The 13,156-nt window shown below is 43.0% G+C and overlaps 1 protein-coding gene across 1 annotated transcript in view; it reads left to right on the top strand.

The window, feature by feature from the left end:
- Positions 1 to 13,156, top strand: part of ACE2 (angiotensin I converting enzyme 2) — a 25,078-nt gene that overhangs the window by 10,511 nt on the left and 1,411 nt on the right. Inside the window, exons 8-16 of the mRNA XM_009993826.1 lie at positions 201 to 370; positions 1,464 to 1,690; positions 2,504 to 2,648; positions 4,645 to 4,743; positions 5,409 to 5,531; positions 5,883 to 6,055; positions 6,941 to 6,999; positions 11,188 to 11,288; positions 12,284 to 12,400. Coding sequence (XP_009992128.1) covers positions 201 to 370; positions 1,464 to 1,690; positions 2,504 to 2,648; positions 4,645 to 4,743; positions 5,409 to 5,531; positions 5,883 to 6,055; positions 6,941 to 6,999; positions 11,188 to 11,288; positions 12,284 to 12,400 — 1,214 coding nt within the window. The remainder of the gene's footprint in view (positions 1 to 200; positions 371 to 1,463; positions 1,691 to 2,503; positions 2,649 to 4,644; positions 4,744 to 5,408; positions 5,532 to 5,882; positions 6,056 to 6,940; positions 7,000 to 11,187; positions 11,289 to 12,283; positions 12,401 to 13,156) is intronic.

The raw sequence follows: 13,156 nt of genomic DNA on the forward strand, positions 1-13,156 counted from the left end.
TGCTGAACCTTTAAGTGCAGAAACCTGCACTTAGCAGAAATCTGCTGAAGGCAGATACTACTGTCTTGCTCTCATTAAGTCAGGTGCTGACCTGAAGTCTCTGGGAAATAAAAATGAAGTCAGCTGCCCTGTGTTAAGCTGGCTGTTTGGCACAGGCCCCATGCAGAGCCAGCGGTTAAAGATGGCCTTGTCTCTTTCAGAAATGGGATGCAATGAAGATATTCAAAGCTGCTGAGTCCTTCTTCACTTCCATTGGCCTTGATGAAATGAGTGATGGTTTCTGGAAGAACTCCATGCTCACAGAGCCGACTGATGGCAGGAAGGTTGTCTGTCATCCTACAGCGTGGGATCTGGGCAAGAAAGACTACAGGTACTGCAGTTACTGGGACCCCGTTTTGTACCATCTCCTAGAACATTCATATTTTCACTAAAGGACTACCATGATGGTTTAAGTTATGGGCTTTTTGTTTTGTTTTGTTTTTTGGTTTTGTTTGTTTGGTTTGGTTTTGTGGTTTGTGTTTTCTTTCTGGCTCATAAGAGTGGAAAGGAAGACAAGAGAGCAGGGATCCTCTGTGACTATAAACATTTCTGTGTAATTTTTCTATGAAAACCTAAGGACTAATCTCAAATATAAGCAGAGAAGTTAATATTATGATTTAGAAAAAAAATTACTATGTTCTAGGGCTTAAGAAATAAACACAAATACAGTTGCTTGTGGATAGCAGTGGGACTCGTGGACACCTGCACATTCTGCAGCAATAGCACAGGTCCTTGGGTAGCAAGTGAAAACCTCCTGAGAGGGCACTGGCTATCTTTAGCAGATATATCAGAAGTGGTAGACAGACTTCCAGAGTTTCACAAAAATCCACCAATCTCTTCTATATTTGAGAAAGAAAGAGAACACTTCTCACACAATGAAGTCTCCTGGGGCAAATTATGTCCCCTCTTGTATTTTCCCCAGTTACCCAGGGAAACAGGCTTGTCCCCCATTAGAGCCTTAGTGAAAGCTGCCAGCCTCACACTTCACACCTCAGCAGGCTGGGGAAGGTGAAAGAAAATCCTGTTTAAAAGCAATTCCTTTAGCAAGTAGTACCTACAGGAGAATGAGGTAGGAGGAGTCACTCACACACAGTTTATTTACACTACTGTTTACCTAAGTTTGATGGTAGGTACTCACTCCAACTCACACAGTGAGTTAGTGTATCACCAAGTGTCAGAGAGCAACTGCTTCTCACAAAACATCGATTTTCTTACTCCCAGCAAAATCTCAAGGTGCCTGGCTTCCCCTCCAAGCCTCTTTGGCAGTAGGGTATGAATGTGGCACATACCCGTGCTATGATGTGGCTGCCTGGGTTTTGTGAGAGACAAGAGGCATTCACCATCTCTGGAGGCAGGCAGGGCTCAAGCAGCAGCTGGCCAGCCCATTGTGTCTCTAACCATATACACTTTGCTCTGACATGCAGGATCAAGATGTGCACCAAAGTGGCTATGGATGACTTCCTGACTGCACACCATGAGATGGGCCACATTGAGTATGATATGGCATACTATGAGCAGCCCTACCTGCTCAGAGGAGGTGCCAATGAGGGCTTCCATGAAGCCATAGGTGAAATTATGTCACTTTCTGCAGCCACTCCTCAGCACTTGAAGTCTCTTGACCTCCTAGAGCCAACTTTCCAAGAGGATGAAGGTAAATAAATGCATAGATGTTACCTATTTAAATGAAAACACTTGTAGGCCTTATTTTGCAGCAGAGGATTGTGTCTGCAAGCTGAGGAGCAACTGAGAGGCTTCTGCAAATCCTACCCTACCACCTTATCAGAACTACTTTTCCTTTTTTTTTTTTTTTTTTTTTTTCCCCCCAAATCACACCATGAAGCAAGGATGCAGCAACATAAATTTAGAAGAAGATAGCTAGCACTTCATTACCTTCAACACTGAACAGCTCTTCCCCAAATCTTCATAGTTAATTTGCATGAGCCTATTTTTTCAGTTTCAGTATTTTAAATTTCTCTTGCATGAATCTGTACATATCTCTGTACATACCAAGGTATGTACTTAGCAATTCAAATGAAGCTGGAGCCCTGAGATTTACATCTCCCATTTAAATGAACAGTGAGTGGACAACATAGGTAGGCCCTCATTATAGTGCAACTTGCTTGGCTTCTCTGAGTATTACCTTGTAATGATGGAGATGTACCAAAATTCTCAGCTAAAAATTCCCCAGAGCCTGGGGAGGTTTTCAGTGGAGGATAATGCCATGGAAGTGCCAAAGGGTTAGGTTATTTAAACAGCTGAGGGAAAAGAGACAAAACTGTGTACAATATTCAAGTGATCTTCTATCATGTTTTTTTCAGTAGTGTTCTTTCTTCCACTTTTTCCTCAGTGAAAATCTATAATTCAAGCCAGATGTAAGCATTAGCTGTAAAAGGAAGCAAGTTCAGCTGTCTAATCAGATACTAATTGCTACCATAACCATTGCTGTAACTATTTCTCTCTTCAGAAACTGAAATCAACTTTCTGCTCAAACAAGCTCTAACGATTGTTGGGACAATGCCTTTTACTTACATGCTGGAGAAATGGAGATGGATGGTGTTTAAAGGAGAGATTACAAAGTCGGAATGGACAAAGCGGTGGTGGGAGATGAAGTAAGTTTGAGAAACAAGGAGGATTTTTTTCACATTATCCTGCAAACCCATCCCTTCCTAGTTACTCAACATACTGAGGTGCCGGTGGCCCCTCCATAATGCAGGATCTGTCTCTCTACAAAGTCCACAAAGTCACAGAATCACATTAATATTAGGTGTTGGAAGGGACCTCTGAAGATCACCGAGTCCAACCCCCCTGCAAGAGCATGACCAAAACTAGGGCAGATCATTCAGAAAGGCATCCAGACAGGTCTTGAAAGTCTTCAGAGGAGACTCCACAACCTCTCTGGGTAGCCTGTTCCAGAGCTCTGTAACCCTCACAGTAAAGAAGTTCTTCCTTGTGTTGAGATGGAACTTCCTGTGCTCGAGTTTCAATCCATTGCCCCTTGTCCTATCACAGGGCGCATGTGAGAAGAGGTTGTCCCTGCCACCTTGATGCCCAGCCCTCATGTGTTTATAGATATTTTTTAGATCCCCTCACAGTCTTCTCCTCTCTAGACTGAAAAGCCCAGGTCTCTTAGCCTTTCCGTGCAAGGCAGGTGTAACAGTCCCTTAATCATCCATCCAGTAGACTGCTGGGGAGAAACACCCAATGTGGTGCAGACAACGTCTCACAAGCCATGTAACCCCATTAGGACTGTTTAGCCCTGGGTAGTTTAACCTGTCTCTCAGCAGAATTTCTTCTCTTCTAATGTCAACTTCTCTGATAAAGACAGCCCATAGACTTTGCACAAGATATTCCAGATCCCAGGCTCAGTGTTGCTGTCCCCCCCTACACATGCCCTGAGACATCTTTGTGTCTTAAATACAGCCCTTCCCTAAGTCTCAATGGGCATATGCTTGGGTTTGCTCCCCATGTCCTTAAGAACAAGAGGAAAGTGAAGTTCAACACACTTGCCAATGTGAGAAGCATACAGATCTCAATCCACTTATTATCTGTGCACACTTCCCTGCTTTGCCTTTCCTCCCCATCCTAGAGTGGTTTTGGAGGCAAATTGTCTGAAAGACTAAAATGAGTCTTTCCTCTTCTATGTATTAAGTAAGATGCCACCTTTCTCAGTCAAGAAAATAGAGTTCTCTTGGCAAGTAACATCTAGAGGCACCTTTTCAGATTATGCCCACCAGCTGATCTATTTTCAGCTTTCTGTAGCTCAAGCTTAAAAGCAGCTTGTTTCAGATTGGAGTCTGTGACTTCCTGGGCTGGTTAACATGGGAGCTGAAAAATACAAAGAAACCAAACAAGCCCCACAGTGAAAATGGAGTCTGCTCTCTAACATGAACACAAACAGTGAACCTCCATCAGCAAACAAAATCTATAATAAAACATGATATAAACAAGCCTCCTGACCCTTTGTAAAAATCAGTCAGCTTTGTTTTATTCAAAAGTAGCAAAGATGTAAGAGAAACAGAGAATGACAAATTGTTCAGGGAAGCTTATTACATTTCTTGTAGTAGCACTGCAGAGTTCTCTGCTAGAACAAGACCTCGAAATAAAGGTTTCCCAAAATTATTTCCATGTAAGCTTATTACCATTTTCAGAAGTTTGGTATGGATTTGTTTCCATAGTATTGCTTAGGAAACATGTTCTCAGGAGAGGGAGACAAAGAGAAACTTCCTCTCCAGTCCAGTGACACAGCAGGCCATATACCTTTTGGGTCACCCAGTCTTTGCAAGCCCTTGCCCAGGGATGAGCCAGGGCATGAAGTGTGTGTGAAGCTCATATCTTGTAGATTATTTCACACCACTAATTACTCCCTGCAAAGCCTGCTATCATACAAATTCTTTCCTTACACAATCAGTTTCAAAGCAGCCTCTTATCCATGGTCTCCAGCTGTGCCACAATACTCATTTGGGATTACTGGGAGATGTATTATCTTCTTGTGTTTGGAAGAGAGAAGTGCCCGTACATATCAGACAATAAAAAGGAAGCACAGTGTCAGAATATTTTGCCATATTATCTATTAATGGAAATCCCATGTGTTTTCTTCATCCCTAGGAGAGAAATAGTTGGCGTTGTTGAACCTGTCCCTCATGATGAAACCTACTGTGACCCTGCTGCACTGTTTCACGTGGCCAATGATTACTCATTCATAAGGTAGCTCCATCCTTGCTCAGTGTTTAGTTCATTACTTACGTTTTGTGTAAAGAACAAGCCTTGACTACCTAAACCATCTACTGGAGAGCGTCAGGACACAATCTTATTTTGTTTCAAGTCCTGATTAAATGGTCACTGATCTCAGTGAAAATTCTGTGGACATCAGAGACTGTTCCATAGCAGCCAGGAGGCTGCTGAGCTTCTTGTTGACCAGAGGAGCTTTGTGCTGTCATAAAAACAGTGGGAGGACATCTGTATGGGGTGCTTGCTTCTTGAGGGGATAGTGTGTCCCACACCACTCTCGCTTGGGCCATGCACATGCAGCCCTGAAGCAACTAAGTTTGGATATCCCTCCCTGCCCCAGCTGCCTCATTTTAGAGGGCTCAGCTGGAGCAGAGTGTTGGGCCTTAAAAACCTTACTTGCTCTTGGGTTATGTGGCAGCAACCAGACTGGAGGCTCTTCTGCTGAATTTGAACTTGTAATTTTGTTAAATCTGCATGAGTGCAGCCTATAAATACCAGCTGGCCTCCCTCCCTGTAGTGCAGCCTCCCAAGCAGGAGCACTGGCTGACACAGCAGAGACTTGCAAAGGCCAAGGGCTCAAGGATTTCCTTGCCGGATGACTAATGAAAGCTCTGCCTTCCTTCTCCTCACCCTTCCTTTAGGTATTACACCCGGACCATTTATCAGTTCCAGTTTCAGGAGGCACTTTGCAAGGCAGCTAACCATACTGGCCCTCTTCACACATGTGACATTACCAACTCCAAAACAGCTGGTCAGAAATTGAGGTAACAAAGCAAATTTCACACATGTAATAAATAACAAAGCCTAATTCATCCTTGACAGCTTCTGGAGTCAATGAGGTTGCACTAAGAATGAACTTAGCCTGGAAATTTAACATATGACTGCCCAGTTAGTTTTGATAAGTTTACATAATTTATATCAGCTGAGGATCTAAACATCAAAGTTTTAATTGTCAATTAAAGAGCAAATAATTGATTTTAATTAATAGGAATGATGGGAGGAAGGAGGGAATTCAGAAGCAAAAAAGAATGTTTTTGTACCAAGCATAGGTTATTTTGCTAGATACCTAGATGGAACATGGCAATAACACGTTACCTCTCCTTCCACATCCACAGAAAATTGCTTGCATTAGGCAGATCCAAGCCCTGGACAGAAGCACTAGAAAGTGTAACAGGAGAGAAATACATGAATGCAGAGCCCTTGCTCCACTACTTTGAACCTCTATATAAGTGGCTGCAGAAAAACAACTCTGGCAGATACATCGGTTGGAAAACAGACTGGGCTCCATGTATGTATGGCTTGTGGGTGAATTAAGGACACTTGTTATTCCTGACAACACTTGACCAGCAAAGTCCCTCTCTCTTGTAGCTGGTGAAGGTTCTTCTCCTTGTGGAAGTAGGGTTATGGGAAATACACACCCAGCAGCAAGTTTTACTCACAGGAAGGCAGACTGGCTTCCTCATGGTCATAACTGGAGAAGTCAGCACACATGGGGTTTGTCACAGCCCCATCCAGTTTTCAGGAACTGAGTTTCTTTTATTTATGATAATGACAGTGCTAAGAGTGTGGGATGGCTGTGCAGAGGGAAGAAGGATCAGAGGCTTGGACTTGTGTGGCAATTGCCTGAGAAGAGCATGATTGTTCTGTGGGGCTGGAGCCACTGGTCCTGGGAGTTCGAGGACCGTGAGCTGGGGATGTAGGAGCAAACCAGTACAGAAAAATTACTACTGTTTTGTTTGCTGTCATGTGCTAGTCAAAGAAAGGAGCTCGAGGGGAGGAAAATACAGTGGAAAAATGTGGGTTTTAGCCTGTTGTAGTGACACTGAGCGTGGAACCACACAGGTCATATACCTGTAACCACTGTCGGTACTGGAGAGCGTGGTAACATTTACAGTGCTGTGCCAGTCTCTCATGGTGGGACTCACCTAACCAGACACCAACATCTGCACCTGAACTGCTCATTCTCCATGGAGGGAAAGAAGCATTTAATTTGGGAGGTGTCTAAAGAAGACCAGAGAACTATCCCCTAGATGTGCTCTCTCTTTCTATATATTACAAAGCCAGACATGGATGACTGACAGCTCAGATGCAGATGTTTGCAGTAGAGGTGGCTGGCTTCCCAGGCATTATGTCATTGCAGCTCTGACATGGCCCTTCTTTCTCTTTAAACCAGATTCTGACAACGCCATCAAAGTACGCATCAGCCTGAAATCAGCACTGGGGGACGAGGCGGTAAGTGCGTTTGCACTGTGAGATGTTGGGCTCATGGCTCTCAGAAAGTAAGGCAGGAAGTAGCTGGTTTTTGTGCCTAAAGAGTGGCATCAGTTCAGGTGAAGGGTAATCATATAAAAGATGTCTTGTCCGAATTTGTGGTCAAAGCTCCCTCTACAATCACTGGATGGACCCCTCCACCAGGAGCGCTCCCACCCATTTTAAGAAAGACAGCTCAGCTAGATCTATTGAGTTTTTCTGTGGAGCTTCTGATCATCTTTTATCTGCTACAGGAGAGGCCTGGAGTGCTAACATAGGGGCATCTGTGTACCTGAAAAGAGCTATTTTTCTTAGACACACATATGGGTTGAAAGAAAGCCTCTACCCTCATGTTTCTCCTAATTTCCACCATCATGGTTATGTTGGCTGCCTTCAGAAGTTTTTATTAGAGAAGCTACGTCACATTTAAATGCTGGCCTAAAGAAGAGAGAGTTGAATCCCACCCTCTATTCTAAGTTTCTCTTCATTTCATAATGAAATACTGCTGACAGTATTTCTTTGTAGATATATATTTATTTTTTTTGCCTGCTTGCTGTAATTTTTCCAGGCCCTGATATATTCGGCTGCCTCCCTGTCCTCCAACCTTTATGCAGAGACAGCTCTGTTATTAAGACTCTGGGGGCAGTGCAGCTGCTTCGCTTTCAGACAAGGAGAGGGTTTTCACTCCCAAGAGCTTGTCTACTCTCCCCAGTTATACCAGCTGGTCCAATAAAATGTATTACAGCAACCGAAAAAGCTCATCAAAGCCAAGAATGGCTTGTAAGATTTTAAACACAGCACTGGCTTAGCCCATCTGTTTAACCCAGACACCCGGCTGAAAATTTGCTCCTCATTCTTGCTGTGCCTCTTCATGCTGGTCTCATGGAGGCAGCGCAGGAGGCCTCAGTGCAGACACTTCATTCCTGTTAATAGCCATTTTCACCTTGCAGAACATTAGCCATTTTCCAGGAACAAGTGTGTCATCAGGCAGGTCATTTAGACCTGATGTTGGAGCCTATTGGACTAGCAAGGACACAACACCACGGGCTCATTTTTCATGCGAATTGATGCTCTCACATCTATCACTCTTTTCACATGGAAGCCCCAGGGGAATTTTATTGCCTCCTAGACCACTGAGTCGAGTTAGATACAATTCAGAACTGATATCAACAGCATGAAAAGGTACCATATTACAACACATTTATTAGTCATTATGGTTAATGTTTAGCTTAATACCATTTTTATGCCTGCCTTTTGCCATCATAGTCTTTTGTTGTGCAATTTAACAGCTGTAAACCAATCTCATACAGATTACTTAATTTGAATTATTGTGTGGACTGCAGGTTCCTAAGCTCTGACGAGCAAGCCGTGCATTTTCCTCTCAAAACTAGCCCACACCACCAACTTGCGAGAAACCTTTTCCATTCAGTAACTTTCTGCTTCCCCATAAATGTCCCTTATGCATCCCATGTGGGATGTGACTCGGAATGCTGGTATGCCAGCAGTGGGTAGTGGTATATGCATGAACTGGCATAGGGAAAAAGGAGGGGGAACATTGGGCAAGAATCCCAGCCCATCTACACAGAGCAATACATTTTGTCCGCTTGATGCAGCTCACAGCACACAGAAACTGGGAATCCAGTGCAACTGTTTGTTCAAGATGAATTTTGAGCTGCTTTCCACCATCAGGACAGGAAAAAGCATTATGAGCATGCCAGCAAATCCTTTTGTATTTCTGCTCTTCAGCACTGGATACAGCAGAAAAGGAAAGACCCCCTCCTCTGCAGAAGGAGAGCTGTGCTGTGGGGGCAGCTGCAGTGCACACAGGCAGTCCTGCTCCTCTCAGCTACCTACCCTGCCTGTTACCAGCAGGGAAGGTTCAAAAGCCCAGAGTTCTGGCAAATTAAGCACTCAGACTCAGGGGCTTATGCCAGCTGTGCCAGAGTGTGAGCTGCTGCAATTATCCTGCTAATTGTTTTCAGGCTGATGAGATTAAAGCTGCAGCAGTAGCATCATCATCAGTGTAGCTGATGAAGCTGAGAACACCCACAGCTTTGCTTCAGCCAGGGTTTTATGAAAATGCCTTTCAAGGGAAACTGCTACAAGAACCCTGCTGCGTAACTCAAGGTCTGCCTTATTTAAAATAAAGGGTTCCAGGAATGCAAATCCCTTGACCATCATTTGAAAATGTGAATCCTCTTCAAACATTAATTCAAAGTACCTCACTGGGTCAATCTCGTATGTGTGGTCACATCGTAAAAAGCTGTCACACAAGACTGTCTTAGGAAGTGGAGAGCTGTCAGCCTGCTGGTATTTTGGTACGTTTTACAATGACAAGTCCTTTTTTGAGTCAGAGGCCAGACATGTACTGTCTTTCAAGTCACACATGGCATCTTGGAATGACCTGCTACAATAAAGCAGAGGCACTTGGCAAAATTCATTTTACTGTAAAAGCAAAGCAGCCTCTGTTAGGAACAGCAAGCAGCAAGGTAGGTTGCTGAGATGCCTTGGGAAGGCGTGTGGGTAGTCATTACTCAAATACAGATCAGAAGCCAGCCAGGTACTTCCTATTCACACAGCCAGTAATGGTATTTATAAAGGCACTTGAGACTCACAGTGGCAATTAAAATACATTAGATTTAAAAAGACAAAATAGACTCCACAAAAACAAATACGTTATTAAAAAGCTAAGATGCTAAGTACAGAAAGAGGTAGTAAAGGGATCAATCACAATTAGCTTTTGACTGGAGGAGAAAAAAACCAACAAAACAACAAAAACAAGCAGCACAGCAGAGCCTAAAAATGTTTGGGATAAATGAAAAATTGAGAATTCCTGCACAACAGCATTGCTGAACACTGCCCGCTGCCAGAGACAACAGTGCTAACCACAGGCACTCTTCAGCACAGGCTTTACCTGCTGCCCAGCAGGCAGGAGAAAGCTGGGAGCATTTGCCAAGGCACAGGTTACTTGCAGCTTCAACCCTTGCTAGCGGGGACAGGCAGAGCTGGTACCAGCCCCTGTCCTCCACACACTGCTGGGATGGGGCTGGGGGCTGCTCTGTGGCTGGGGCTTTGGGTCACTTGTGTCCAGGGGCATGATCCTCCATAGACTGGCACTCATTTTGGCTCTTTCCTCCCATGTGTTTCTCTCCATTTCATAGCAGTGTCAGGAGGAAAACAGGGCTGAAAAATGTAGCTGGATTTTATAAAGCCCGTTACAACAGGGCTGCCTTCTACCACACCTTCCCAAATGATACGCGAGAAAGTCAGGGACCGCGTAAAACTGTCACTGCCAGCATTCATAGGCACTCCTGCTCAGGTTTGATAAACATAGTAAAATCTAGACCTTTGGCAGACAAAAAAAATGGCCACAGAATTCAACTGGGAATTTTCCCTTCATACACACAGGGTGTTGCACAACAGATCAGGCTGCATTATCATCTCCTGCAGTGGTTTTTGCCTCCTGTACAGCTCTCAGTGCTTGCTCCAGAGCAGCTGGTTTTGACTTCCACTGCAAATAACTTTGAACTCATAAGGAGGAGCCTGCACACAGGCAGTGCATTTTTTATATCACCTATCTCTTCTCCTGGGAAAAACAACACATATATGCCCACTGAATGAATACTAATGCAAAGAGTTTTTTTACCAAAAGGAAACAAACCACCTCAAGTAATCCCAGCTCATCAAGTGTCTAAATGAGCTACCTTCACGCAACCTCACCCATCAGTTTCTCTTTCTTAAAAGAACAGGTCTGCAAATAAGATTGTGTGATTAAAACAAGATTCAAACTAAGAAATCTTTAGACTTCAAGAATAATGCACAATATTTAGTAGGAATAATGTTGTTCCTGCTGCCTTCCCTCCCTATAAGGCAGGGAGATGCTGGGACTGCAGCATCTTCGACAACCCCATGTAAAGGTACCAGAAATTTCAGAGGCACAGCATGATGCAGTGTCTGGCAGCAGGTCTGGCTGCTTGGTTATTCTCCTGCAGAGCACCCAGATTAACAGAGCTGAAAGATTTGAGTATGTTCCTGAAGTGCTATCATAGCACAGATGAATAATACTGAAACACATGTCAAGCATTACAATTGCTATTTCTTTTTAGGATGATTTCTTAGCATCAGATAATTTGCCATGTCTGATGAATTTCTCCTCTGCTGTTTTTGCAGTATAAATGGGATGAAAGTGAGCTTTTCTTGTTCAAGTCATCCATTGCCTATGCCATGAGAAAATACTTCGCTGAGGAGAAGCAACAGGAAGTTGATTTCCAGTGAGTGACTTGCTTAATTGTGCCAGCTATGTCTATATTGCTTCTGGTTCACTAGCAGCATGAATTGGTGGAATTAATTGTGCTTTCTGACAAATATGAGGTGATAGCAAACGATGTCAAACATCAGGTGTTTGTAAAAGGCAAGATGCCAGCTTGGTTACATGCTATCTTTTCACTTAGGACTCTGAAGTTTGGGATTAATGTGCTAAAGTTAGGTAACTTCATTGTATGCATCCCACAGCTTATCAGTGGTGAAAGTAAGCCTTGAGAATTTGTGCCTGACACCTATACGGGAATACCAGGGAGGATACATTGATTAGAAGTAAGAATTTTTAACAATGTATATGTATGATACTGAATATTAAAGTGGGTTTGGGGCCAAGGAAAGATAAACGTCTTTTTTATAAAGCACTGGAATTCTGTGTGGACTTACTAATCTTATCTAGGTTCACTTACAAACATAAAATCTATTGTCTGAAATTGATTTTGGGAAGAAAAACAACTGTTTTTATTAGGCCTCTTAAAAAAAAATTGGGAAGATGTCTACTTAAGCCATTTGATACTACCTTATAGAACATCAGTCATGTAATGTTTAGGATCTACTCTCAGCAGAGTATAAGAAATAAGGATTTTTTTATTATTTTTTTTTCCACTTGGTACTTCATACATCAACTCATTCATGAGATCTGCTCCAAACACCCTGTGTTCTACTGCTGATATGTGTTTTTGAAAATTATACCAAAGATTGTCTTAGGTACAGAGTAGAAGTTATAAATCCTCCATCTAAAGTTATAAATCAGCACATTAAAAAAAAATAAAATATATTCTGTCAGGAAAATCGATTTCACTTCCCAGTTGAGGTCAGGAGGAAACATTCACTCAGCATCAACTAACCCCTGGCACTGCCAATCGAACACAACTGTTCAGTTGCCCAAATTTAAAGCTAATGTCATCTCAACAACTAAAAATCACTTTCTCTTCTCCTTCTCCTTCAGGGTTGCAGACATTCACGTTGGGGAACAGACACAAAGGATCTCCTTCTACCTTACTGTTAGCATGCCAGGCAATATCAGTGATATTGTGCCCAAAGCTGAAGTGGAAGATGCCATCAGGTGAGACTTTTCTATCTGGGGATAAAAAACCTACCAACCAGGTGAAAGGGTGGAAAAGAAAATGGTGCTCAAGCCAGCTGAGGCAGAAGGGCTAATAAGAAAGTAATTTCTGCGGTTAGCATTAGAATAGTGAATGCGAATAGTGAGAGAAAAAAACACAGTACATCTGTCTGATGGTGTCTTGGACAACAGCCAATGTAAAATGCTTCATGGGGGCTTGTAAAAGTGCCATAACACACTTAATTGCATCATACTTTGCCATAAAGTATCATTGCTCAAACTTTAACAGGAACTATCTTATATTTTGAAATACAGAGCACAGTAATGGTGTGTGCATGCACCCATTTCCTTCCTCTCATTAGTGAAAATTCAGTGCAAGAGTTATTGTTAGCAAGAGCTCCAGAGTAATGATGTGTTAGAAAGACAGCCAGGCGTATTTGATTATACAGAAAAAAAGGGGTCAGCACAGGAGCTAGTTCCCATTTACTGGTCAATGAAGAGCTCTTTTATAGCACAGGGTGACAGCACTGTAAGTCATTGCTGTAAAAATGGTAAGTAAAACTGCAACTCTTCAGATGGTCATGGATAATGTACAGTGGGAAGTGAAGAGGGCACAAATCTAAAGGCAGCAGCATCACGAGATGGGGTTGACAAAACCAGTGAGATAAGTTAGTGAACTGAGAGAGAAGAATGAGGCTACAAAATTCACTCGTTATCACTCAATAGCAGAAACAGAAGTTCAGAGGAAACCAAGGT

This window comes from Chaetura pelagica, unplaced genomic scaffold (genome assembly GCF_000747805.2).
Source record: "Chaetura pelagica isolate M959 unplaced genomic scaffold, ChaPel_1.0 scaffold412, whole genome shotgun sequence".
NCBI classification, from domain to species: Eukaryota; Metazoa; Chordata; class Aves; order Apodiformes; family Apodidae; genus Chaetura; species Chaetura pelagica.